This window comes from Cetorhinus maximus, chromosome 3 (genome assembly GCF_964194155.1).
Source record: "Cetorhinus maximus chromosome 3, sCetMax3.hap1.1, whole genome shotgun sequence".
Taxonomy (NCBI): domain Eukaryota; kingdom Metazoa; phylum Chordata; class Chondrichthyes; order Lamniformes; family Cetorhinidae; genus Cetorhinus; species Cetorhinus maximus.
This window is the reverse complement of record NC_135881.1, coordinates 27,109,565-27,136,561: the sequence shown is the minus strand read 5'-3', so window position 1 is coordinate 27,136,561 and position 26,997 is coordinate 27,109,565. Positions and strand designations below refer to the sequence as shown.

General features: G+C 39.4%; 1 protein-coding gene across 6 annotated transcripts in view; it reads right to left on the bottom strand.

Moving 5' to 3' along the window:
* Nucleotides 1-341: 341 nt before the first annotated feature.
* ube3c (ubiquitin protein ligase E3C) overlaps nucleotides 342-26,997 on the bottom strand; it is a 169,830-nt gene continuing 143,174 nt past the window's right edge. For all 6 annotated transcript variants that reach the window (XM_078537131.1, XM_078537136.1, XM_078537147.1 and 3 more), the window contains 3 exons: nucleotides 26,355-26,421; nucleotides 15,414-15,544; nucleotides 342-1,535 (listed from right to left, as the gene is read on the bottom strand). In XM_078537131.1, the coding sequence (XP_078393257.1) occupies nucleotides 1,365-1,535; nucleotides 15,414-15,544; nucleotides 26,355-26,421 (369 nt within the window). In that variant the 3' untranslated portion in view covers nucleotides 342-1,364. The remainder of the gene's footprint in view (nucleotides 1,536-15,413; nucleotides 15,545-26,354; nucleotides 26,422-26,997) is intronic.

Here is a 26,997-nt window from a genome sequence, read left to right as displayed (position 1 = left end):
CTCAAATGAGTCGTCTACCACAAAGTGTAACCTGACTGTGTATTCTTCAGAACACAGGACCATTCAAAATAAAGACCATACCCTGTGCTTCTTCAGCACTTTTCCCCATAAAATCCTTTTATTGAATAAGGGCAAAATCATAAATTTATAAAGATATTTGGTAATTAACCATAATTAGTGTTAAAATACTGTTAGCATCAAACAAATCTCTTCACAAAAGGAAACCAATACCCAGGAGAAGCATCTTTGTTTTCTTTAAACCCTATTTTTACATGCAATTTGCAATAATTGTCTTTCATTATGGAATACAAAGTATGCAAATATCTGATACACACCAGATCCATTATTCAAGTTTTGTTTAATAGCTGTTAAACGTATAACTCATTTAACAGTGAGGACCATTCTGATACCACAGAAGATTAATACACAAGAAAAAAACTGTACAGATACAGAACAAAAACATAGTATTCACAGATGCAGAGAAAACATATACTTATTCACATCTCTGTTTACAGAAACTGCTGACTAAATCCTGGTCTCAAAAACATTTACCATGGCCTAATGGAGCAATTTTTTATGAGCAAGCTGAATCCTATTGTGACCAAGAAAAGTAATCTCCTGTCCACATAATATCTCATCCACTTAACACTTCTTATTCAGAATTCACACCACAGTTATGCAGAAGGGCCATATAATTAATAGCACATAATGTCACACCATACAATTTTAATCTAGGCTTTAAATTGCAACTATGTTTTATTGGGTTCCATACTGGGACATAATTGTGATTTAAAACAAAGATTGTAAGAAAGTGCAACTTTTTAAAAGAAACATAAAATGCAGCAGTATTACATGGTCTATGTGCTTCCACCTAACCATGATGTTAAATGCAAGAAACCAGTATGAAGTTAAAAAAAAGCCACATTTTGTCTTATAAAGACAGGCTTCTGATGAGGAGAGGCCTGTTTTAAATGTAAATATTTTCCATTATTATGGCTTGCTTTATTGCCTGTTTCGACCAACACTTATTTGCTGAATCTTTGGTTAATGTTACCCAGCACAGGCTTATTTTTCTGTTAATGTATAGTGATAATCCAATCATCACACCTAAGCGGCCTCTTACCCAGTCTGTAGTCTCAACTTTTAGCAGTAAAATCTCCCAACTTGTACCCAATTGATCATTTATCCACCTGAGCTACAAACAATGTTGATTAAAAGAAGCCTTATCTTTGCAGTGCACTTCATTAAAACCTCTTTGATTCTACACAATTTCAGTATAAGTCCATTTTGAGAACTTTGATTGTTGGTACATGTCTTAAGCACTATCCACCATTCTCACAGCTATCAGCAGTCCCATTCTTACTTCAGCTTAGCTCAAAGCCTGCTGCTGATTCAATTGCATAAAGTAATTTACTCCTCATAAGATTTTCATCATAAAACTCTGGAAGCTTGAGAAGGTTCATGCAAGTACTGGCTGTGGGTAATCGCTCTAGGTCAGTTCCTCCATTGTGTATACAAAACGCTGGATACAGTTCCTAAAGATGAAATAAAAATGAGGTTAGACAATCTTTCTATAAAGAAAACAATGTTGTTCATGTACAAATATGCAATTATAGTTGTTTTATTTTTTTTTAAAAAAGCAATCCCAGCTAGTTTTCCTTCATATCTCGCAAAAAAAAAATCCTTCTAGGTGTAGACTGCATACAAATAGGAATCAAGATTATAACGTAAACTCAGTCAAGAAACATTCCAACACTCAGGCAACCATTGAAGATTCAGAAATTAAATTCCAAAGCCTATTAAATATTTAGAACACTGGGTAAATGTTCATAAAAGTTGTATAGCCAAGTAACATTTTAGAGATACCAGTTTAAATAACTTAAGGTTGCTTTAGTTTCAACTATCAAGGAAGCAGCTATTTACAAGGATTCAATTTGGCCCTTTCCTCACAATTGAAGCGTAAGCAACTGATTACTTCAACATTGAAGATATGGATGAGGAAGGCCATTTGGTCCACTCTACTTCAAAGATCCTGAACCTTTTTAAACTTCCTTCCCTCCCACCTCACACACCACCCAACTGCTCCCATGCCCCAACCTGATGAAGGAATACTACTAAGTAATTAATTCTGGGCTTTTGCTTATACTAGCTAGAAGTTCATACTTATGTTTATCATATTACATGCAAGAAACAGCTTAACATTAGTTGTGACTACGCTGTTTGGTTTGCAGTGTCCTAGATTCAACCTTTCCTTATTGTTTACTATTGCAATAAACTTCTACAAGACCAGCTCCAAGTTCCTGCTTTTAAAGGAAAAACAAGCGTTTGCAGCCTTTTTTCAACTTAGTTCTCAGACGCTGGGTATTAGCTGAATAGTTGTTCTTTGAATTGCCTCTAGGGCCTGAATGCCTCATTGATCAGAATGGACATTACTCAAAATGTGGTCTGACAAAAGCTCATAATAGATGGTAAAAATAAAAATACCTGGAAAAACTAAGCAGGTCTGACAGCATCTGCAGAGAGGAGTACAGTTAACGTTTTGAGTCTGTATGACTCTTCAACAGAATTAAGGAAAACTAGAAGAGAGGTGAAATATAAGCTGGTTTAAGGGGGGGTGGGACAAGTAGAGCTGGATAGAGGGCCAGTGATAGGTGGAGATTGCCAAAAGATGTCATAGACAAAAGAACAAAGAGGCGTAGTGGGCTATCTGTACCTTGCTCGTCCTGTTTTCTACCCTTAATGTCACCGATTAGCACATTTCTTAGCTAATATCACCACTGTCAACACCTCTTTGACCTTATGTCTATGACATCTTTTGGCAATCTCCACCTATCACTGGCCCTCTATCCAGCTCTACTTGTCCCACCCCCCCTTAAACCAGCTTATATTTCACCTCTCTTCTATTTTTCCTTAATTCTGTTGAAGAGTCATACGGACTCGAAACGTTAACTGTATTCCTCTCTGCAGATGCTGTCAGACCTGCTTAGTTTTTCCAGGTATTTTTATTTTTGTTTTTGTTTTGGATTTCCAGAATCCGCAGTTTTTTGCTTTTATCATAATAGATGGTGTTTATGTGTAGCACATCTTTTCATACACAATTATTTGTTTTTTTTGTCAACCTATTTGTGGAAGGTTTCTATAAATTGTGAAAAGACACGACCTAAGATAGCATGAATGAGAAGCCATTCACCCATCAAACCTGCTCCTTCCAGACCATATACCAATCTGTTCCATCATGAATTCTATCTCCTGATATAAAATCCTCAAGGGCAACATTAGACAAAGGCTGTTCTGTAAATACCAGAAGAAAAAAATGGCTTAGCTGAAATGGTTAGCCAGTTGGCAGATAATTGCAGGGTTAAATTACCACCTGATGAATTTAAGATTTTGGTAAAAAGAAAATATAAATAAAAAACCACAGTGGTGTTAGAGGACAATGGGACAACACAGCCTTAAAAGCGTACTTCCATCTGAAGTTTGATGCCAGAGAGCATAGTTTTTTGAAAGATAGGAATTGGATCTTAAAAGTCTACAGTATAGGAAGAGGCCCATCTTGTGCCAACACCTCTGAGAACTATACAAAAGTAAGCCCTCTGCCTTAATCTCTTTCCTATAGCCCTGTATCTTCCTGTGCTTCAAAGATTTATAAACTCACTCCTTAAAAGATATGATGGTCTCTGCTTCAACAACTCCACGTGACAAAGCACTCAAATAACTCTCCACAAAGAAACTTCTCCTAGCTTCTCTCCACATTCTTACCGACAATCTTAAATTGAAAACCCTATAGTCACTGACTCCCTACAGCTTTTCCTATTTACTAGATCAAGATTTTAATAACTTAAATTTAAATCTTTTTTGCTCCAATTATCCCAGTATTTCACTTTCTTCTCATAACTTGAGCAGAGAAATGACAGGGCCACATGAGCAGAACTGGTTGCAATGATTAAACAAGACTTTTGTATTATTGCACAAAGTCGCTTATTTAGCTATGTATAGAACCATTTTTTGAAGAGGAAGGTGTGTCGATAAATACTTGTTCCTTGGTGGCCTCTAAAGCCCAATCTCATTTGGTGATAACAATCTCAAATTTATCTTGTTAAATGTGAAAGGCTGGTGTATTAATTCGTCAAATTCAGGAAAATTTTATTTTATATTAAATGAAACATATTTGCAACAAAAATGGTGACAGTTCTTCACTATAACAGAATTGGCAAGCCAATAATTGGAAGTGAACGATACCTAGGTACAGTTTATACATACTGTATGATTAGGGATTCTGGATTTCCTATAACATCCGTAGCTCCTTAGTCTTTAAAATAGTCATGACTCCTGCTCAAATAGCATCTTAATTCTTGTAAAAAGGATCATAAAATCCTTATGTAAAATTAAATGATACTTCACAGAAATTTGCAGTTGGCAGGGGTATTGCAATTTATTCAGTGATCCTAATGTGCAACAGAGACTTCGCAATTTAAGGCTGTGGTGAAATGCCCCCTTGAACTTTCTCAACAACAACCCATTTTTCTGCCTATTAACTTATTAAACCATCATTGCCTGCAGGATGCGTTATTCTGGAACAGATGATTTTCTGAAAAAGATTTCAATCATCTTCTAAAATGGATTAACGTTGACAGTGCTATTTCTTTTCTAATGAATTTTTGGACATTTATTGCACTTAATTAAAGATAAGGCAGCATTAGTACAGGGCAAAGTCAAAGTGCAGCCTCTGAGCAGAATGCTTATCAAGAAATGAAACTGCTGGTGAAAATAAATGCAAAGTGGTAACAGCTGAAAATGGATGGCTTAGAAGCTTTATACGCTTGGCAGATTGTGTTCTGATTCACATTACATTACTCTGGGCACTTCAGTCTCCTCAGTGGATATATAAATCTGTCTGCGTATATTACACATGTCCATCTATCTGTGCTTTCTCTATATTAGAGGGCTGTATGGTCCATGTATATTGTCAACTCATCTTGAAAATGCTTTTGTTAATTTACTTCAGATTGAGAATTGTGGAAATGGAAAGTTGATATCATAGAAAGTGATAAATAAGAACCAATGATGGCTCTCAACAGGTTTACATAAGACGCTTTTAATTTTGACATTTCTCATGTTCAGACAGTGGGAGAGCAGTGATAAAACTGGCATCCTTACATTAACAGGAGAATTACACCTCATCATTTTCCCTCATGATCTCAACTACAAAGCACCAAATTAAACCATTGAACTAAATTGTGTAGGAAAGTTGCAGTTTACTGAATTAAATGATCTAGGCAGAGGAGGAGAATGTAAAAAAGAAAAAGCATACAAACTGCTAAATGCAGAGGTATACAGTATTCTTTCCTTACCATTAGATGTTTTTAGTCTAACTGTTAACATCTCCATTAATGCAGCACAACTAAAACATTTTTTTCCCTTTCTTTAAAAAATTTCAGGAGTCATAGGATAACCATTTCACAGGATACTGAAATGTGTCATAAATCAGAACATTCTAATTTGAGAGATACTTTCTGGTTTAAGTTAAATTTTATGCGACACTGAAAGCTTGTAGAAAAAAGGAAGGCAAAAGGAATGAAGCTTACTGCAACAAAATATCTTTATATTACAGGGGACAGATTGCAAGTTTTTCAATTACAACAGCCGGATGCAAACTCAGCTTTATAAAAATATACTTGGTATGCAACTAGGTATAACCATTTGAAAAATGATTTCCATTTCTGGTTCTCTCAAATATTCAACCAGTCCAAATTGCTGGCAAACATAACATTCTTCACTGAATATGAACTAAGTCTCAAATCACAACATATAGTAAAGGGTCAAGAACTGTAAAGGTCAACAGGGGTCAACTCAGTCAGCAGAATGCACACATTAGATAAGGACAATTTGGGTACTTTTATCTGGTAGTTATTTGCAAGTGATTAGTCAAATACTTCTTAATGACAGCTATTTATTCTTCTCGCATTAAGTGATTACTATCTGGCAAATTCATCCTGTTTTATTGATCAGTGGGTATTAATTAGAATGCCTATAACATCAGTACCACAGTGAGGAAGACTTTTACAGCTCAGTTCTTATGTTATCGTGCTCTGGATAAATACTTAAATAAAATATATGCATAGCACTGCATTGTAAAAATACAAAAGCTCAAGAGCAATTCATAATATGCATTTCAAATTGCCCTTTAATATTACACATAAGTCAAGTTAGTTCACATTTATCATATACAATTTATTTGAGTTAATTCTACAAAAGTGCTACATTCATGCAAAATGACACAAGTATAAAGTAGCTTTTAATGTACATTAATGACTTGGGTAGAGGGCATAGGCCACAATTTCAAATGTTGCAGATGACAAATCTTGGAAGCATAGTAAACAGTGATAGACTTCATGACGACAGACAGGCTAGTGGAATGGACAGACACACATGGCAGGTGCCATTCAACAGAGAAGAGTGTTAAATGATATATTTTGATAGGAAAAATGGAGAGACAAAACAAATGCTAAATGGTACAATATTAAAAAGGGGTTCAAGAAGAGAAAGGCTGAAGTTTATGCACAAACACCCTCAGGTGTTTGTGCACAAATCTTTGAAGGTGGTAGGACAAGTTAATAGAGCTGCTAACAAAACATGTGAGATCCTGAGCTTTACAAAATAAGGCAAGGAGAATCATAGAACGGTTACAGCACAGGAGGCGACCACTTGGCCCACCGTGTCTGTCCTGGCCCTTCGAAGGAGCATTTCCCCTAGTGCCATTCCCAGCCTTTTCCCAATATCTTTGCAAATATTTATTTTTCAGATAATAATCTGATTCCCTTTTGGGAACCTCAATTGACCCTGGCTTTGCCATACCAGCAGTGCATTCCATATCCTAGCCACTGCATGAAAATGTTATTCCGCATGTTGCCATTGCTTTTTTTGCCAATTACCTTAAATCAGTACCCTTTGGTTCTCAATTCTTCCACCAATGGGAAGTTTTCCTTATCCACTCTATCCAGACCCCTCAAGTTCTTAATTACCTCTATCAAATCTCCTCTCAACCATCACTTCTCCAAGGAGAACAGTCCCAACTTTTCCAATCTACGCAACTGAAGACATTCATCTCTGGCGCCATTCTCGTGAATCTTTCCTGCACCCTCACTAATGTCTTCACATCCTTCCTAAAGTATGGCACCCAGAACTGGACGCAGTACTTCAGCTGAGGTCAATAGTATTTTAAACAGGTTTGCCCTAACTTCCTTGCTCTTGTTCTCTATGCCCTTATTTATAAAGCCCATAACGCTGTTAAGTTTTATTAACTGCTTTCTCAAACTGTCCTGCCAACTTCAATGTCTTATGCACATATACACCCTAGTACCTTTGCTCCTGCAAACCCTTTATAATTGCATCCTTCATTTTACACCATTTCTCTGCATTCTTCCTATCAAAATGAAACACTTCATCCTGCTCTGCATTAAATTTCATCCACACTTGTCCGCCCCTTTCACCAACCGATGTCCCTTTGAAGTTCTATACCATCCTCCTCACAGTCCACAATAAACAAAGTTTCGTATCATTCATAAATTTTGAAATTGTGCCATGTACACCAATGTCCAGGTTATTAATATGCATCAGGAAGAGCTGAGTCCTAACACTGACCCCTGGAAAACTTCATTACAAACCTTCCTCCAGTCCAAAAAACAACCTCTCACCACTACTGTTTTGCTACACCCTGCAGGTGCACCTGCAGATGTATGAAAAATGAAGGCTATTTTCTATAAAACAATGTGGAGAATGAACAATCTGCATTGTAACTAGGTGGATTTAGGGGTGGAGGGTGTGTGGGGGGAGGGGTGGCGAGGTCAGGTAACCTCCCTCTTCTGCAAATATATATGAAACTGCCCAAGGCATTTGCCAAAAAAAAAATTGGCAAATGGGATTAGGTTGGTAGGTCAGGTGTTTCTCATGTGTCGGTGCAGACTCAATGGGCCTAAGGGCCGCTTCTTCACTCTGATTCTGTGAAGGCAGGAAGTAGCCTGCTTGTCTGGTTTAGTCATTAAAATGTAGGTGAACTTTTTGGGACATTCCATTGAGAATACATTAATAACCCAACAGATCTCTCCCATAGAGAGAACAACTATTGTCTAAATGTCTACAAAAACTGATGCACAACGATCACTCAAACCTAGTGGCTACAGAAATAAATTCCTTAGAACAGGTATGAAGAGAAAAAACTATCACAAGGAGATGCCAAAGGCCAAGATTCAAACCCCATTTTGTGTCAATACTAACATTGCAGGGACCATTTGTGTGGACAATGGAAACACTGATACTATTGCCACCTGACAGAAATCAACTTGCAATGAGAAACATTTATTAACACACATCTTGAGAGCAACTAAAGTCAGTCAGTCTGGGAGACAAAGATACTACAGAAGAAAAAGATCCCAGGGTAGAATCCCTCCACAGGCAGAGTAGTGGGGCTATCCTTTTAACCACTGGTTTGTAGAACCAAGCCAGATCTTTGACACAGGGGCTCAATTATACCTTCAACTTGAGCAAAGCCAAAAACCTATTGTGGCTCGGAGTAAGCCACTATGAATTCACTGCAAAAAATGTCCAAGCAGGAACCATCCTACCAACTCTCATCTGTCTGTAACAATTTTCTATCACTCAGCCAATTTCATATCCATGTTGCTATTATCTCTTTTATTCCATGAGCTCTAACTTTGCTCACAAGTTTGTTGTTGTTGCGCTTTATCAAATGCCTTTTGGAAATCCATGTATCTTATCGACAGCATTCCCTCATTAGCCCTCTCTGTTGCCTCATCAAAAAACTTAAGTCAATGAAACATGATTTGCCCTTAGCAATTGTATGCTGGCTTTCCTTAATTAACCTGCATTTCCCAACTGACTACTAAGTGAACTCGAGGTGAAGTGAGAGCAATTGCCCTTGATATCAAGGCAACATTTGACAGTGCGGGGCATCAAGGAGCCCGAGCAAAACTGGAGTCAATGGGAATCAGGGGGAAACTCCCCAATGGTTGGAGTCATACCTAGCACAAAGGAAGATGGTTGTGGTTGTTGGAGGTCAGTCATCTCACCTCCAGGACATCACTGCAGCAGGTCCTCAGGGTCATGTCCTCGGCCCAACCATCTTCAGCTGCTTCATCAATGACATTCCTTCTATTGTATGGTCAGAGTGGGGATGTTTGCTGATGATTGCACAATTTTCAGCACCATTCGCGACTCCCCAGATACTGAAGCAATCCATGTCCAAATGCAGCAATACCTGGACAATATCCAGGCTTGTGCTGACAAGTGGCAAGTAACATGTGCACCACACAAGTGCCAGGCAATGACCATCTCCAACAAGAGAGAATCTAATCATCGCCCCTTGACATTCAATGGCGTTACTATCGCTGAATCCCCCACCATCAACATCCTGGGGGGTTACCATTGACCAGAAACTGAACTAGACTAGCCATATAAATACTATGACTACTAGAGCAGGTCAGAGGCTAGGAATCCTGTGGCGAGTAACTCACCTCCTGATTCCCCAAAGTCCATCCATAATGTACAAGACACAAGTCAGGAGTGTAATGGAATACTCTTCCCTTTGCTGGATGCGTGCAGCTCCAACAACCTCAAGAAGCTTACCTCAAGAAGCTTGACACCATCCAGGAAAAAGCAGCCCACTTGATTGGCTCCCCACACACAAACATTCACTTCCTCTGCCACCAATATACAGTAACATCAGAATGTACCATCTACGAGATGCAGTGCAGGAACTCACCAAAGCTCCTTAGGCAGCACCTTCCAAACCCACAACCACTACCATCTAGAAGGACAAGGGCAGCAGATTCATGGGAACACCACCACTTGAAGTCCCCCTCCAGGCCACTCACCACCCTGACATGGAAATATATTGCTGCTCTGTCACTGGGTCAAAATCCTGGAACTCTCTCCCTAATCGCACTGTGGGTGTACTTGCACCACATGGACTGCAGTGGTTCAAGGCAGCTCGCCATGAGCTTCTCAAGGGCAATTAGGGATGGGCAATAAATGCTGGCCTAGCCAACGAAGCCCAAATCCCTTGAATGAAAAAAAAATTAACCTGCACTTGCCCAACTGACTATTAACTTTGTGCTGAATTATCAGCTCCAAATTTCCCCACCACCAAGGTTAAACTGACTGGCCTGTAGTTTCTGGGTTCACCTTTACACCCTTTTTTGAACAAGGGTATAATGTTTGCAATTTTCCAGTCCTCTGGCACCACCCCCGAATCTCTGGAAAACTGAATAATTATGGCAATGTCACTTCTTTGTCAATTTTAAACACATGATAGTGAATGAACTATCTCCTCTTTCACCATGACCTGGCTAGCATCTACTTCCTTGGTGAAGGCAGATGCAAAGTATTCATTTAATGCCTCAGCTATGCCCCCCTGCCTCCATACGTAAACCATCTTTTTGGTCCCTAATTGGCCCTCTCCTCCTTTTACTATTGATATGCCTTTACAAGACTTTGGAATTCCCTTTTGTTAGCTGCCAGTCTCTTCTCATACTCTCTCTTTGCTTCGCTTATTTGCTTTGTAATTCCGCTTTGAACCTTCAATATTCAGACTGGTTCTCAATTTTACCATCTACTGGACATTAATCATATGCACACTTTTTCCATTTCATCTTAAGTTCAGTCTCTTTCATCATCCCAGAAGCTCTGGATTCATTTGCCCTTCATTTCGGCTTCGTGGGAATAAATCTCGACTGTACATAAACTCTCTCTTCTTTAAAGGCAGCTCATTGTTTAGTTACCATTTTGCCTGCCGACCTTTGGTGCAACTTTATCTGGCCCAGATTCATTCTTAGCTTTCCCCCAGTTAATTATTTTTACTATGGATTGCGCCTTGTCTTTTTTCCATAGCTAACCTAAACCTTATGATACCATAATCACTGTCCATTAAATGCTCCCCTACTGACACTTTGATCCACTTGGCCCACTTCATTCCCAAGAGGTCCAGCAATGCTTTGTCTCTCCTCAGACTGGAAACATTCCACAGAAAATTCTCCTAAACATACTCTTGGAATTTTTGCTCCTCTCTGCCCTTTACACTACTGCTATCCCAACCTATAGATACTTAAAGTCCCCCATTATGACTATTCCCTAATTTTTGCACTTCTCTGTAATTTCCTTGCAAATTTGTTCTTCTACATCTTTCCCACTAGTTGGTTTCCTATAGACTATACCGAGCAATGTAATCGCACCTTTATTTTGTTCTTGGCTCTCGTCAGAAAAAAAAGATTCTGTCCATGACCTCTTCTATGTCCAGTACTGCAATGCTTTCCTTAATCAATACATTCCTAAGGGGCCACCCTTTACTTCTTTTCCTATCTTTCCTGAACACCTTGTATCCAGGAATTTTTAATACCCAGTCCTGCCCTTCTATGAGGCAGGTCTCTCTTAGCATCACAACATCAAATTTCCCTATGGCTATCTGCATCTGCAACTCACCAATCTTATTTCCCACACACCATGCATTCACAAACACGCACTAGAACCCTAATTTAGACTTATTACTTTCTCTCTTACAGTAAAACCACTTAATAGCTTACTCTCGTGCTATCCGTCTCTCCCAACATTCTTTGTACCTTGGTATCCCTTTCTAGTATTATTTCCTGATTCCCACACCCCAGCCAAGTTAGTTTAAACCCTCCCCAATTACAAATTCCCCCTGAAGGAAATTAATCCTGGTTCTATTTAGGTACAACCTGAACATCCTGTACCTAGCCCCCTAAATTGTAATTGCTGCAGCATATCCCTCTTTCTCCCTATGTTGTTTGTTCTTATACGGACCACCACAGTTCACCTTTCCCTGTCAAGGTGCTCTGCAGCTGTTCAGTGACATCCTTGGCCCTAGCAGCAGAGACACAACATACCATCCCGAATTCATGCCTGCGGCCCCATAAATGCTTGCCTGTTCCCCTATCAAAGGTCCTAGCACTATGCTTTTCCAGTCTTCTCTGTGCTCCTACGCATAACTGAGCCGGCAGTGGTACCATGAACCTGGAGTACAAATGCCAGGAAATTATACTAAACTTATATAAAATACAAGGTTGGTTGCAAGTGGAGTATTGTGTCCAATTCAGGGCAACACAATTACGGAAGGAAATGGAGGCCTTTATTCATTGATGGATGCGAATGTTGACGGCAGGCCCAGCATTTATTGCTCATCCATAATTTCGCCCGAGAAGATGGTGGTGGGTCACCTTCTTGAAACACTGCAGATAATGTGGATTATAGCAATTTTGGTGGAACAAAGTGGCCCATTTTGGAGTGCAGTGAACATTGCTGTAGTCAGTTGGGTTTTTATGACAATCCAGTAGTCTCATGGTCACTGTTGCCGATACCAGATTTTTATTCCAGATATCTTTAATTGGGGTTGCCTCATATTTATATTTCTAAGGTAAAACTGCTGAGTTGGTCACACTGGAGCTGAGTTAATATAAAACAAGCGCAAGAATGTTGTTTTAAATGACACAATCCATGTGAAAACATTTGTTAAAATTTCACATATAGACCATCAACAACTGTCTGTTCTCTCCACAGATGCTGACCAATTTACTGCATCTACAGTTTTATTTATTTATTTTGTGAAACTTAATGATGTCTTTTCATGCCGGTCTTGCATACTTGGGTTCTTACCTGATCAGCCTTTGAATTCCATTATTGCTGTGCCCAAAACCCCCACACCCCCAAAACCCCAAATAGAAATGTTGTATTGAAACTGTTGTATGTTGCATCAAAATTGACAAATTATAGCACACAGGATGTGATCAGATCAATTGTATTGTTCCCCATATGCTCATTATTATAACGAGATGCTCCAGACTGAATGTGCATGTGGAACAATGTTTGGTCATACTGTTTCAGTATCTGGTGTGAACAAAGGGGGATCATTCTAGGCATACAGGAACACCTGCTTAAATGTGCCAGTCATAAGGTATCAAAAACTGCATCCAAATAAAACTACTGCTCTTGACAGTGTGCAGAAATCAATAATGGCTCCTGCAAGTTCAACTACTAATTCAACATCAGTATGTGTTTCAGAGCTTTTTTTCTCGTGCAACTGGTAGCAATACACTAAGAAAAATTATATTTAAGCCAATATAGTTTAATGTTGCGTGATGGTCTTAAATTCATTATCCCAAATTGTTCCACTACTATCAGTGACTAGCTAGTAACCACCTGAATTGCTGTGTCGCTCACAACTTAAGTTGGTATGGACAAAAGTCAGATTTTGTACTGCTGTGTACTTTTCTCCATTGGAATGGACTTAATACAAAATCTTCAAGTAGCAATTCATCTTTACTGAAATTCTACTGAGGGGAAAAAAGGCCACCTCCAGGAACGATGTGTGAAAATTTCACAAACTTGTTGGTACACTTCACTAAAATCTCAGCAATAACACTGGTTTTGCAATTATTTGAATAATGCCATTTTCTGGGTTCTGCAGAACAGACCCTAAATTTTACTTAGTAACATTGGAAGAATTCACCACATGACACATACAAGTGCTTCATATTCAAAGTACTTGGCCCCACAGTTACATTTTCCCTTAATTACACCACTGACAGTTAAAGTGAATGTGAATTGACACCATCCAAAGGTTATAATAATCTAGTGGAATGCTGTTACTGCAAATAATATAGTCAAGTGATTCATGATAGGGTCAAATCATACTGGATATAACAGATAATTGACTACATGACACTTGATGCAACTGTATGAACTGACATACAATTCACATTCAAAAAAAAAAGAAATAATAAAGCTTCATAGTCAAAGTAAAATGGAATTGCCAAGCTTTAATCAGTTCATGTTGGCTTTAAAGTTAAGCTTGCTTCATTAAATGTAGCAGTGAGATTGGTTTGCCAAGAGTTACATTTACACTACACGCTTTATTCAAGGATAAATATAGGAATAAGCCCTCAGTACAAAACAAAATCAAACCACTCATCTAAAAATACCCTAGGTTTCAAATTCAAAATTTGCAGTTGATGCAAAACATGAAGGTATAATGAACTGTGAGGAGAATGGTGATAGACTCCATGAGGATACAGACAGACCAATGGAATGTGCAGGCACATGGTAGATTAGATTAAATTAAATGCCAAGTGGCGGCACTCTGGTAGGATGAACAATGGGAGGCAACATTAACTAAGGGGGCAATTCTATAAGGGGGGTGCCAGAACAGAGACTCCTAGGGGTTGTGTTTATGTGCATAAATTGTTGAAAGTGGCAAGGCAGTTTGAGAAAGCAGTTAAAAGGGCATATGGGGTTTTGTGATTAATAAATAGTGGCATAGAGTACAAAAGCAAGGAAGTTATGTTGAACTTTCATGAAACACTGTTTTGGTCTCATTTGCAATATTGTATCAAACAATATGATGGCTTTAGAGAGGGTGCAGAAAAGATTTACAAGAATAGTTCCAGGGACTTCAGTCATGTGGATAGATTGGAGAAGCTGGAGTTGTTCTCCTTAGAGAAGAGGTGTTTGAGGGGAGATTGGGAGAAATTTCCAAAATGATGTGTTCAAATGCTCCCACTGGTAGAAGTGTCGAGAACCAGAGGACATTTATTCACAATGACTGGCAAAAGAGCCAAAGGCAACATGAGGAAACTTTTTTTTTTAAATTTAGCAAGTGGCAAGGATCAGGAATACGCTGCCTGAGAAAGTGGTGGAGGCAATTTCAATTATGGCTTTCAAAAAGGAAGGGAAAGAATTTGCAACACTGCAGGCAAAGGGCAGGGGAGTGGATCTAGTTAAATTGCTTTGGCAGAGAGCCATCACAGGCTTAATAGGTGAATGGTCTCCTGTATTGTAACCAATCATCCTAAATAATGGTAAGAATTTAAAGAAATTAGCATATGACCCGTTTGGTTCATAGATAATGAATCGATGTAAAATCTGGGGCCCTATTACATTGTTTGAATCCAAAATTTCGAGAATCATATGCACAGATATACAAATTCACGGGCACAGAGCTGATGCTGATAATCTGTGCACATACACAGGTGCCCCTAATTTCAAAGGCAATACCACTACTATGAGGCAATAGAAGCATAGGAACATTGTGAGATAACATATAATCATGATACCGATTTTCTAATTGAATTGAGGCTCTCTGTTCTTGTATGCTTAAATATACATTGTGATTGTACTATCTATATTTCCCTGCTGAGAACACTGTAGCAAGAGGTCAAACTCTTGTCAAAGTTGCATTTCAAACAAATTCAGAACTTATGGACTTGTGAAGAGAAAATAATATTTGTTAAACTGCTGGAAAATTTACAAACATAGGAATTAGATCCCATCTAAATATTTACAAATAGATATGTGTAGAATATTTATAAGAGGTCCTTATTCTGTACCTTAAATCCCAGCAGAGGTGGTCGAGAGCAACTGGTGACAAACTTCAGCAATTTGCGCTTTTCATCATTAGTGAAACTCTCTACCACGTTCCAGAATATTTTAATGACCGCATGGTCTGCTGAATAGCCACCTAAAATGGGGACAAAAAGCATAGACACTCTTCAGAGGCACTTCTAAACTTATTTATTACAATAGATTTTGAAAAACATCACAAATTTGAATATCACTTGGTAAATGCCAAAACATACAATGACATTTAAAAGCTCATATTGTGGAAACAGTCAGAATCACCCTCAGGGCACTATTCATGATAAGTAAAAGGGTATGTTTGAAATAAAGATCTGGAGTTTCTTCTGTATTTGCGCCTACATGTAACCATAATCTAGACACAAACAAATTACGTGAACTTAATAGATTCAGTTATGTAACTACAACACTCAAGTCTCCACAATCTTTTATGTCTGCCCATCAAACAATATACACTCAAAATTGTTCATGACCCCAACTCTCAAATGTGAGTACCCACCAACTGCACTTGTTCACGGGTTCTGAACATTACAAGCAACTTTACGAAAAGGAGTCATTTTTCTTGTCCCTTAACTGCAATTTTGAATGTTAACTTTTTCTTTATCCCCACTGTGATGTGCTCAGTCTTGTATGTTTCTTTCAATACAAATTTTACATACTTGAAATGCTTTCCTGATAGCAGGTTCCTAAACAAGCTGTGTAAGATGTACATAAATGGTTAAATGAGTCGAAATTCATATTTCTTCTTCAAATCTGAAGCTTTGTAATGAGGGTTCAGCACTTTCATTGGCTCCCCGCAACTGTTTATGCTGATTGCATCAATTTTAAGTTTGTGTATTCTAATGAGAATGAGGATGCTTGGGTGAACTGGACATCAGAAAAATAAGCCCAACCTGGCACATATTTTCAGGGTGCACTCGGAGGAAACTCCAGGCAAATGAATTGTTTTACGAGGAAATGCAAGTCTGCCTTTCTTTCAGTAAAGTGTAGGTGTGTTTTGGTTGAGGAGGCTAAAAAGGCAGTCGAGAATGTTCCTTTGAGATTTAGTCATAACATATTTGAGGGGGAACTGCCGGAACATTATTCTGCACCTGGCTATGTTACAAATAACCAGGAACCGTTTGATACCAACAATGGGTGCATAAAAGACGAAAACAAATTTCAAAAGCATTAAAAGCTCTAGCATTACTAAGCACCTTTTTTTAAAAAAAGGCATTCTGGCCATCTAATGAACTTCTATTAGGTTTCTCATGATAAGAGAGCTGAATTTTTCTGATATATAATCTTATAAATTGTCTCTAGCCAGGGACTATTCTTTTTATACTGTTTTATAGTATAGCGGTCACAACCATCATCACACCACCCCAAGCAGGACAGTATCCGTGGATTTCCACATGCAAACAGTGATCTGTACTTTCACTGTTGCAAGAGCAGGACAAGCAGGCAGTATCCTGTGGCTGGCTCCTGTTACTGCTGAATACAGAATGTCTGGGGTCTCAAACATATAAGCATGACAGCAGGCATATCCTATTGACTGTAATTCTTCTTATGGATGATATCAGGTAAAAAGGAAAGCACTAACTCACAGAACCCAAAGTATCAACAATGGAAACTGTTAGCCTACAGTGTATAATAAGCCTAGGATAGCCCCTTGAGGAATAAACAGACACACACAGCAAACCAGGAAATGGAAGATGCACAAGGATATTCAGTAAATCAAAGAATGGGGTAATGAATACATTGGATTGGTGATTGACTTAGGGTCTGGCTAAGTGACCATGCTGTGACCTTTCTACCTTCATCTTCCTCCATTTTCTGTCTGCATTATCTGAGTCTCTATCATGTCTCAGAATTTTCACATAAGGAAAATATTTCTAATTTCAACAGATAACAAGTTTGAAGAGCAAACAAAAGTGAAAAATTAGAAATATTGGCACTTATGCTGAAAAGCAGCAATACCACGCAGGGATGCATTACCAAACTAAAGTAATCTCCATAAACCTTTTCTTGAAAGGAGGAGGCCTGGAAATTCCTGAGTCCCTGAAGCAGCATCCCAAATACTGCGTGGTAAGGCATGCATGCCAACCATGAGGTGCAAGACATGCCAACGTGTGGCCACAGACTTGCACGTTGGTCTAAGATCCCACCATGACAAGAAGGATGGTAGCAGTACTTCTGGCAGATATGACTTCTCCCCAAGATGTACACAGATGGCTGAGACAGTGCTGCAGTCCACTGCCCTGAGAGGAAAAATGGGAAATAAGAAATGCCTGGATGTTGAGCTCAGGTTTAGGATGTGATAGCTAACTGAGGAGCAGGAATTTTACTTTGAACATTGAGTGGTTGGTGACAGCAGTCAAATCCTTGATAAAGAGAGAACAGTTTGCATTTAAATAGTGCCTTTCACAGCCACCAGATGCCTCAAAGCACTTCATAGCCAATGAAATACTTTTGAAGCATAGTCACAGTTGTACTGTAGGAAATGCAGCAGCCAATTCATATACAGCAAAGCTCCTACAAAGAGCAATGTGATAATGACCAGATAATGTTTCTGTGATATTAAGGGATAAATATTGACCAAGATACTGGCTTCAAAATAGGACAGGACAAAATGGTACAAAGTAGCCTGTGTGATTGGCACTCCATCTACCACATTCAACATTTACTCCCTCCACCACCAACGCACAGTGGCAGTGCACCATCTACAAGATGCACTGCAGCAACTCATCAAGGAGGAATGAGAAGATGTAACATATTTGGATTTTCAGAAGACATTTGATAACATGCTACACAATGAGATTAGGGTCCATGAGATTTTTATTTACAGTCTCCTGACAAAACAAGATGGCTGCCGATAACCATCTGGGCATGCGCAGAACACCAATTTTTAAACTTTAAAAAAAAAACGTGGTGAAAGAACACACTTGAAGGAAACAAGAGCTGTATAAACACAGCAAAGGGAAGTGCCATGAGGTTCAGCAAACAGCAGGCTGATATGGAGGTCAGAGTGCCTGATTTTGTGACACGTTAAAAAGAAAGTGCCAGGAGCAGTCTTGCTGTTTTGGAGCAATGCCGTAAATTCTCTGCAGATTTACACACGTTCTCCCATGATACATAAGATAAAACTAAGGATTCTTTTCTCCCACCAAGATATTCTTATTCAATTCTCTCTCCTTTTTTCCTGCCACTTATCAGCCTTCACATTAAAAAAAAGACAGTTGCTTTCAGTTCTTATTAGGGTTGCTGCGAGTTTGAATTTAGCTTAAAAGAAAACGAGAAACTAAATGGAGAGGATAAGTATCACACTGCGTAGAGTTCTGATCTCTGTTCTTCGCAATGATGTCATGTCAGTACAGCTGAACGTGCACCTCGTTGGCAGCAAACGCAGCCTTTTTTAAATCTATTCTTAGGATGTGAGCATTGCCGGCAAGGCCACCATTTATTGCACATCCTTAATTAGCCTTGAGAAGGTGGTGGTGATGGTAAGCCACCTTCCTGAATCAGTGTAGGTACACTTACAGTGCTTTTTTCTCCCTATGGCATTTGATACAACTGAGTGACTTGTATGCCAGACCGTGTAAGAATGGCAGATTTCTTCCCTTGAAGGACATTAGTGAACCAAAATTGTTTTGAATGACAATTTGGTAGTTTCACCACCATGATTAATGAGACTACCATTTTAATCCAGATTTATTAATTCGTTAAATTTAAATTCCCAAGTTGCTGTGGTGGGATCTGAACTCTGTAGCATTCAAGCCTCCGAATTCGTAGTCCAGTAACATTACCATTTTCTTAACGCCTCCTTGGGGCTAATATGTTAGCATGGACTGAGAACTGTTTAACGGAAACAGAGTAAGAATAAGCAGATTATTTTTGGGTTAGCCTAGTTGAATGCTGCAAGGATCAGTGGTTTGGCCTCAGCTATTTACATTCTATGTCAATGACTCAAGAGGGGACCCAATATAATAAATCCAAGTTTGGTGACAATATAACTTAAGATGTGAAGAGGCCCAAAAAGGCTGCAGAGGGATAAAATTGGTTAAGTGATTGGATAGGAAGGCGGCCAATGGAGTATAATGTGAGGAAGTTATCCACTTTGGTAGCAAAAATGGAAAAGCACAACAATTTTTTTAAGGTGCAAGATTAACAAATGATGGAATTCAGAAAGATTTGGGGGCTGTTGTACATGAATAATAGAGTCACCATGCAGGTGCAGCAAGCAATTAAGACGGCAGATGACATGTTGCCCTTTATTGTAAGTGGATTGGGGCATAAGAATAAAGAAGTCTTGTTACAGTTGTATAGGGCTTTGGGGACATGATACTTGTGCGAGTAGTGTGTGCAGCTTTGGTCTAAAGAAGGATATACTTGCCTTGGAGACAAGTACAGTGAAGGTTCACTAGATTAGTCCCAGGGATGAGGGGGTTGTCTTACAGCGAGAGGCTGTGTAAACTGTGCCTATATCTTTGAAGTTTAGAAGAATGAGAGGTGATCTCATTGAAATATACAAGATTCTAAAGAGGCTTGACAGGGTAGAAACTGAGAGATTGTTTCCCTTGGCTGGGAAATCTAGGGGACAGTCTCAGGATAAGGGGTTGATCATTTAGGACTAAGATTAAGAGAAATGTCTTCGCTCAAAGGGTAATGTCAACCTGAGGATGTGGATGTTCCACTTTAGAGTATATAAAAGGCTGAGATAGATAGATTTTTGGTGTCTTGGGTAATCAAAGGATGTACAGACTGGGCACAAAAGTGGAGTTGAGGCAGAGATCAGCCATGATCATACCAAATTGCTTTGATCTGGAAGGACAAAGACAAAAGGGCATTAATGTCTATGATGTTTAAGATATGAATATTTTCAACCTATGGTTGATTACAATTCAGTCTAATGCATTTATATTGGATGCCGAACTGGAGATTTGACAATGAGTACAGGTAACCCAATCAAGAAATTCAAATAGAATCAGAGGAATGCATTTACATTGTAACAAAAATCAGCTGTATTTCTGAAATTACTAAATAGAAAGGCTGTGTCGTAATATCTAAATGTTTTTGTTAAATCCAGTTAACACAAAGGTGTCTACCCACACACCAAAGCACTAACCTACACCTGAAGACCGTACAAACCATAAACCAAGAGCTAAATGAGAAAGGAAATGAAGGCAACTGTTTGCCAAACTATAAAAAGCTGAATTATGGTTTTTCAATACATTCCGTCCTTCAAACATATTAATCAAACAGCACCTTTTATTCAAGGAACTCATCAATTGTAGGTTACATGGATTTTAAAATTAATGCTGAAACATCAGCACTTTAGCACATTGGCAGGCACAAAGAATAACAACAAACTTCAATAAAAAGGCTGACATACAAGATAGGACTATAATGTTACTTGTGGGGAAATATCTGTAAAACAATGTAAACAACTGGACACAATTGCATTTTAGGTAGTTATGATTGTTGGATATAAAGTGTAAACCCTAAATATGCCATGCAATGCCAGGCTTAGTCTTTTCTTTGGTGCATAGCATTCCAAAGTTAATTTCTGGAGTTCTGCAAATTAGGAGGTAGATAGATGATCAAATGCTAACTAAAGGTCAGGTGAATTTACAGAGATCTGTAGTGAGCATTTAATTACAAGTATGATTTATGTAGACGGTTAACATTTGAATATTAGTTACCATTTTCTTATTGCTATTAAATGTGGTGTGCTTGGATTAGAATTTTAAACACAAAAGATCATTAGCAATATTTACTGCCAGAAAATATTCCACCTCTGTCTACCTAAACAGAAAAAACTGCAGCCAGAAATTAGAATTTTACAAGTACGTACGTACGTACCACAAAGAAGAAAATATTCGGAAAAGTTTTAATTATGTATACATAATAACAAAAATGGCACAGTATATCCATACAAGCTTAGATGTTGTTTCACTGAATGATACAACTAACTTTAGTTCCCCCACACATTTTCCTTCTTTATTCATCATTACTACATACAAAGTAGCAGTACCTTGCAGATTAATGATAACAAAGCGTTCTTGCAAACAAGGTCAACTCAACGTTTAGCTGACCAACGAATAAACCCTCCTCAGACTTGCCATAAAAATGGATTTCAAAATGGTTGACACAGTTATTTTAACCCTGACATTTAATCCATGGACATAAATCACTTGAAGGTTTCTTATTATTTAACGAGTTGAACAAACATGAAGGCAATTATAAAACTAAAACAAATTTAAAAATCTACCATCAAATTAGACCTCAGCACAACATAATAAATGTACTTAATCACAAATTATGATAATTAACTGACAACTGATCTATAAACACATTTTACAAACAAAATTAGATAGGAACTTGAACCACTAAGGCTATTTGCTTTGTTACAATTAAAAGCAGCAGTGTCGGCTGTAAGGCTAAAGAAATCTACTGGCAAAGCTTATATAGCTATGTCTTGAACAATACTGGACCAGAAGCTAATCAGCCACACTAGAGGTATTCAATCTATTCAAAGTGTCTCTTTGGGGAGGTTTCTGATTTAAAGTAAAATTACGTTTACAAAGGTTTACGTTCACAAAGCTTTTCTCCCCTTCTTTGTCAGCTTCTGTACTTGCTTAAAAACTGTCAAGCCTCTCCCAATTTCTCCCAATTCTGATGAAAGGTCATCGGCCTGAAATACGCGCTCTCCATTAATGCTTATTTTCAGCATTTTCTGTTATTTCAAATTTCCAAAATTCACAGCAGTTTGCTTTTATTGTTGGGGTCAAATACAGATGGACCATCCCATCTCTTTTTAATGTAGAAATTAAACAGTGTGTTTACTGGTATCTTTGTTTCACAGCATCGTTCCTGGGCTGTTTTGTTCGTGGCCAGATAGATATTGAGCAGAACTTCATAATTATGTTCGGAGGGGTTTATTTCACTGTTTGTGATTTTGTTCTTGGGATGTTGATACTGGCAAGACCACATTTACTGCCCAGCCCTGGTTCCTGTACAAAGGTGCTTGTCCCCATCTCAAGAATCAGCCAATTCCTTATGATGTTGGAAATGTACTCAGTCCACTGCACTTTCTCAACTACATGTTACCCTTTGGCAACATCAAAAGCAGTTATCACTTTTTGTGTCCTGTTCCGTTCACGTCCTTCAACTCCACATCCTTATGTGCCAGCCTTGGGGCTGGGAGGAGAACAGCTTCCCAAATTCACTTATAACTGTATATAAAGCCTTAGGCTCTCAATTCGCCACAACAATTGTGTAGCCGTTGAGATGCTCATTCACTCACCTTATCCTTTGATGCCCTTAAGCCTACATTCTGTCCCCCAGTATGGTCCCCATTCTCACTCCTTCAGGTCCAAGGGTGTAGGCTTCAATGTACCTGGCACACAGACAGCTGAGCCATCTATCACCAGATCAAGCTGGACTACATCATGCACTACGAGGCTCTGCTCTCCTCCACCAAAACTGTTGCCAAGTCCAGAATCAACATGAAAAGCCAAGATAGAAGCCACTTGGCTTTTCTCCACGGCCAACAGTCTCCTTAATCCCTTTCAACCACCCCCTCTACACTCACCTTCAAAAGGTGCGAGGAGTTCAGAGCTGTTGCAATCGAGTGATCCATTCAGTTGCCTTGCTGCATTCCCCACCAAGACAGGAGACCCATCTTCTGCTCTCATGGTACCAATCTGACTGCCACCCATCTTGCCTTCCTGGCACCATGCAAACTGACATTATAATGGTCCCTTCTCCTCAAGTCATCTTCCTCCCCACACTTCCATCACCACAGTCTCCCACTCTAAACCTCCAAAACATACCCTCTGTCCTTACAAACTACTGCCTTTCCACAATTCTTAAATCCTTAAATGGATTGTCACCTCCCAAATCCAATCCCATCATTCCTGCAACTATATGTTTGAATCTCTCCAAACAGGGGTTCACACAGCACTGAAACATCCCTGACCAAAGTCAAAAATTATACTGTGACTGAGGCATTTGTCCTTCTCAATCTCTCTGCACCCTTTGATATGATGGATATAATCCTCCTGCAAAGCATTTCCTTCAGTGTCTGAGCACCATTGCTCTCTCTCAGTTCTACTCTTACCTATGGCAGACTATCCCACACACTATTACCTCTGGTGCACCCTCCTCTTCCTGCATCACACAGTTGCTCAACTTCAGTGGCATCATCCAAAAGACATGTACGTTGCTGACACTCAGCCTAACTTCCAATGGCTCAGCCATCACCATCCATCGGATAATACATCACAGGCACTAGGCACCTGAATCCAATATAAAATTCTCATGCTAGTGTTCAAAATCTATTCATGGTCTTCTTCCTCTATTTCTGGAACCTCCTGCAGTCTGTGTTCCTCCAACTCCGGGCACAAGTACATGCCTGACTTCCTTTGCCCCCATCACAGATAACTGTGTTTTCAGCTGTTTTGGCCCTGAGCGTGTTCCCTTCTTAAACCTGTTTCTCCACCTCTTATCCTTTAAAACCACAATAAAGCATACTTCTTAGACAATGGGTTTAGTCAACTCTTCCAATCCCTCCTTCTTTAGCCGAGTGTAATTTTTCTCTCTGGTTACATTCCCATGAAGTGCCTTGAAATGTTTTTCTTCATTAAAGGCACTATATTTTTTTGTTGCTACCAACAAGAACATTTCCCACACTTCACTTTCTACCCCAGCACCATTACTTCTCAGGTACCCCAAAACTCTATCCTATGTTCCCCTTATGTTCATCTATCTGCTTCCCCTTGGCAACCTCATCCAAAGACATGGGGTCAGTTTCCATGTGTTTGCTGACACCTAGCTCTCATTGTCCGCCACCTCCCTTAATCCCTCCGCTGCCTCTTTCCAACATCCTCAATGAGCTGTAACTTCCTCCAGTTAAATATTAAAACAACCAAAGTCATCAATGTCAAAACCAAAGAGAGATTGAAAGACAAACAGGAAAACCTGTCATTTAAAGAACCCAACAACTGGTATTTATATGGCGTCTTTGATGTGGAAAAACATCCTCTGAAGTGCAGAATTATAATCAGAGCCAAAGTTGATGCTGAGCCAAAGAAACAGACATAGGCAGGGTGACTAAAAGTTTGGTCATTATAATTGGTCACTTGAAGTACCACAGGGTTGAAGGATACACAGGAACTACAGCCCATTAGTCAGATTCTTCAGAAAGGAAGAATCCAGGGGTGAGGGCAGAAAGAATAACAAAGTTTGCCTTTTTCCTGTGCTTCATTTCTTCTCAACAAGGATCATGTACCATGTCATCAATAGAGATTTAAATGCTTAATGTACATTTAACTATCTATTCTGTATATAGAATATTACCATCAACACTGTGGGGTTACCACTGACCAGAAACTGAACTGGACTAGCCATACAAATACTGTGGTCACAAGAGCAGGTCAGAGGATGGGAATTCTGTGGCGAGTAACTCACCCTCTGACTCCCCAAAGACTGGCGACCACCTACTAGGCACAAGTCAAGAGTGTGATGGAATACTCTCCACCTGCCCGGATGAGTGCAGTTCCAAAAGACACTCAAGAAGCTCGACACCATTCAGGACAATGAGCCCACTTGATTGGCACCCCATCCATCACCTTCAAAATTCACTCCCTCCACCACTGGCATACAACGGTAGCAGTGTGCACCTTCTACAAGGTGCACTACAGCAATCTACCAAAGCTCCTTCGACAGCACCTTCCAAACCTGCGACCTCTTACAACCTAGAAGGACACGGGAAGCAGATGCATGGAAACACCACCACCAGCAAGTCCCCCTATAAACCACCCACCATCCTGACTTGGAACTACATCGCTGTTCCTTCACTGTCACTGGGTCAAAATCCCAAAATTCCACCCCCCACCCCCCCCGCCCGCTCTAATAGCACTGTGGGCATACATCCACCACTGGATTGCAGCGGTTCAAGGCAGCAGCTCATCTCCACCTTCTCAAAGGCAATTAGGGAGCAGCATATAAATAGAAATTAAGAAAAGGAAGAAAAAGTATGCCTGACAGATGTCAGGCAAAAAATACGATTGAGAACAAGGCCAAATATAGAAGATTCAGAGGGAAGGTGAAAAAGCAAATATAAGGAGCAAAGAGGGAGGAGTTATTAAGATAGGTTGGAGAAAATCGAACTGTTATCCTTGGAAAAAAGGCTGAGAGGAGATTTGATGGAGGTATTCAAAATCATAAGGGGTCTGGACAGAGAAGATAGGGAGAAACTGTTCCCACTCACGGAATGATCAAGAACAAGACGGCACAGATTTAAAGTAATCTGCAAAAGCAATACGAGAAAACACATTTTCATGCAGCAAGTGGTTAAGGTCTGGAGTGCATTGCCTGAGTGCGGTGGAGGCAGGTTCAATCAAAGCATTCAAAAAGAAATTAGGCTTATCTGAAAAGGAACAAAGTGCAGGGTTATGGGAAGAAGGCGGGAGAATGGCATCAAGGGAATTGCTTGCCTGGAGACCTGGTGCAGACACAATGTGCAGAATGGCCTCCTTCTGTGCTATAACAATTATAATTCTGTGCAATGCTGGCCTTGCCAATGACGCTAACATCCAATAAAAGAATACCGAAAAGAATGCATTTCCAGGAAGCATCACAATTGCTTCCTGCCACTCAACCATCACACATGCACTTCAGTGCATCCTCTCAGAGTCATAGAGGTCTACAGCACAGATAAAGGCTCTTCAGCCCATCGAGTCTGCGCCAGTCAAACAAGTACCTAACTATTCTAATCTCATTTTCCAGCACTATGCCCATAGCCTTGTATGCCATGGCATCACAAGTGCACATCCAAATACTTCTTAAAATGTTATGAGGGTTTCTGCCTCTACCACCCTCTGATTCACCACGAGTGATGCCATGCCCCAGATTTAAAAAAATATTTATACCTGAATAATTTGTGAAGTTTTTGAGATCCTCCAGATCTATTGGTATCTGTGCTCCAGATATCAAAACCTGGTGACAGAAAGAAATTGAAATTAAGTAAACACTGTAAAGAACATATCTTTTTCTTACTGTTGGACTGTGGATTAAAATTACAATGGCTGCAGTTTGAAAGACATGTATACTGGAACAGTGTGAGGAATATATACAATGTTGCTGACCTGGAACAGAGTGTGCCATGAAAGACAGGATGGTGCTGAGGAGGAGTCCTGTCTAATGGGAAACTGCCTGGCAACAACATTTTAATTGGCTCCTAACCAGGTGACCAGGGTTTGGGTGAGAACAGTGCAGCAGAAAAGAAGCTCCTTGCCTGAAAAGAGACGAGACCTAAAACCTCTTTCGCCTGTGCGTAAGATTCCAGTACTTCTACAATGATAGCTAGCTGGTATTTTTCCCCTCATATCTCTACAACCCCTCTCTCTGAAAAACCCCTGTCAAGGGGAAAATCATTAGAGGCATTGAAAAGCAAGTGCTCAACCAGTGAACTAAAGGCTGAAAGTGCTGGGAAAATCCCCTCACATCATCAAAGAAATGAAAGGAATTTGGAAGACATCGATCAAAATCAACCCATTGAATCCTGTACTCCGA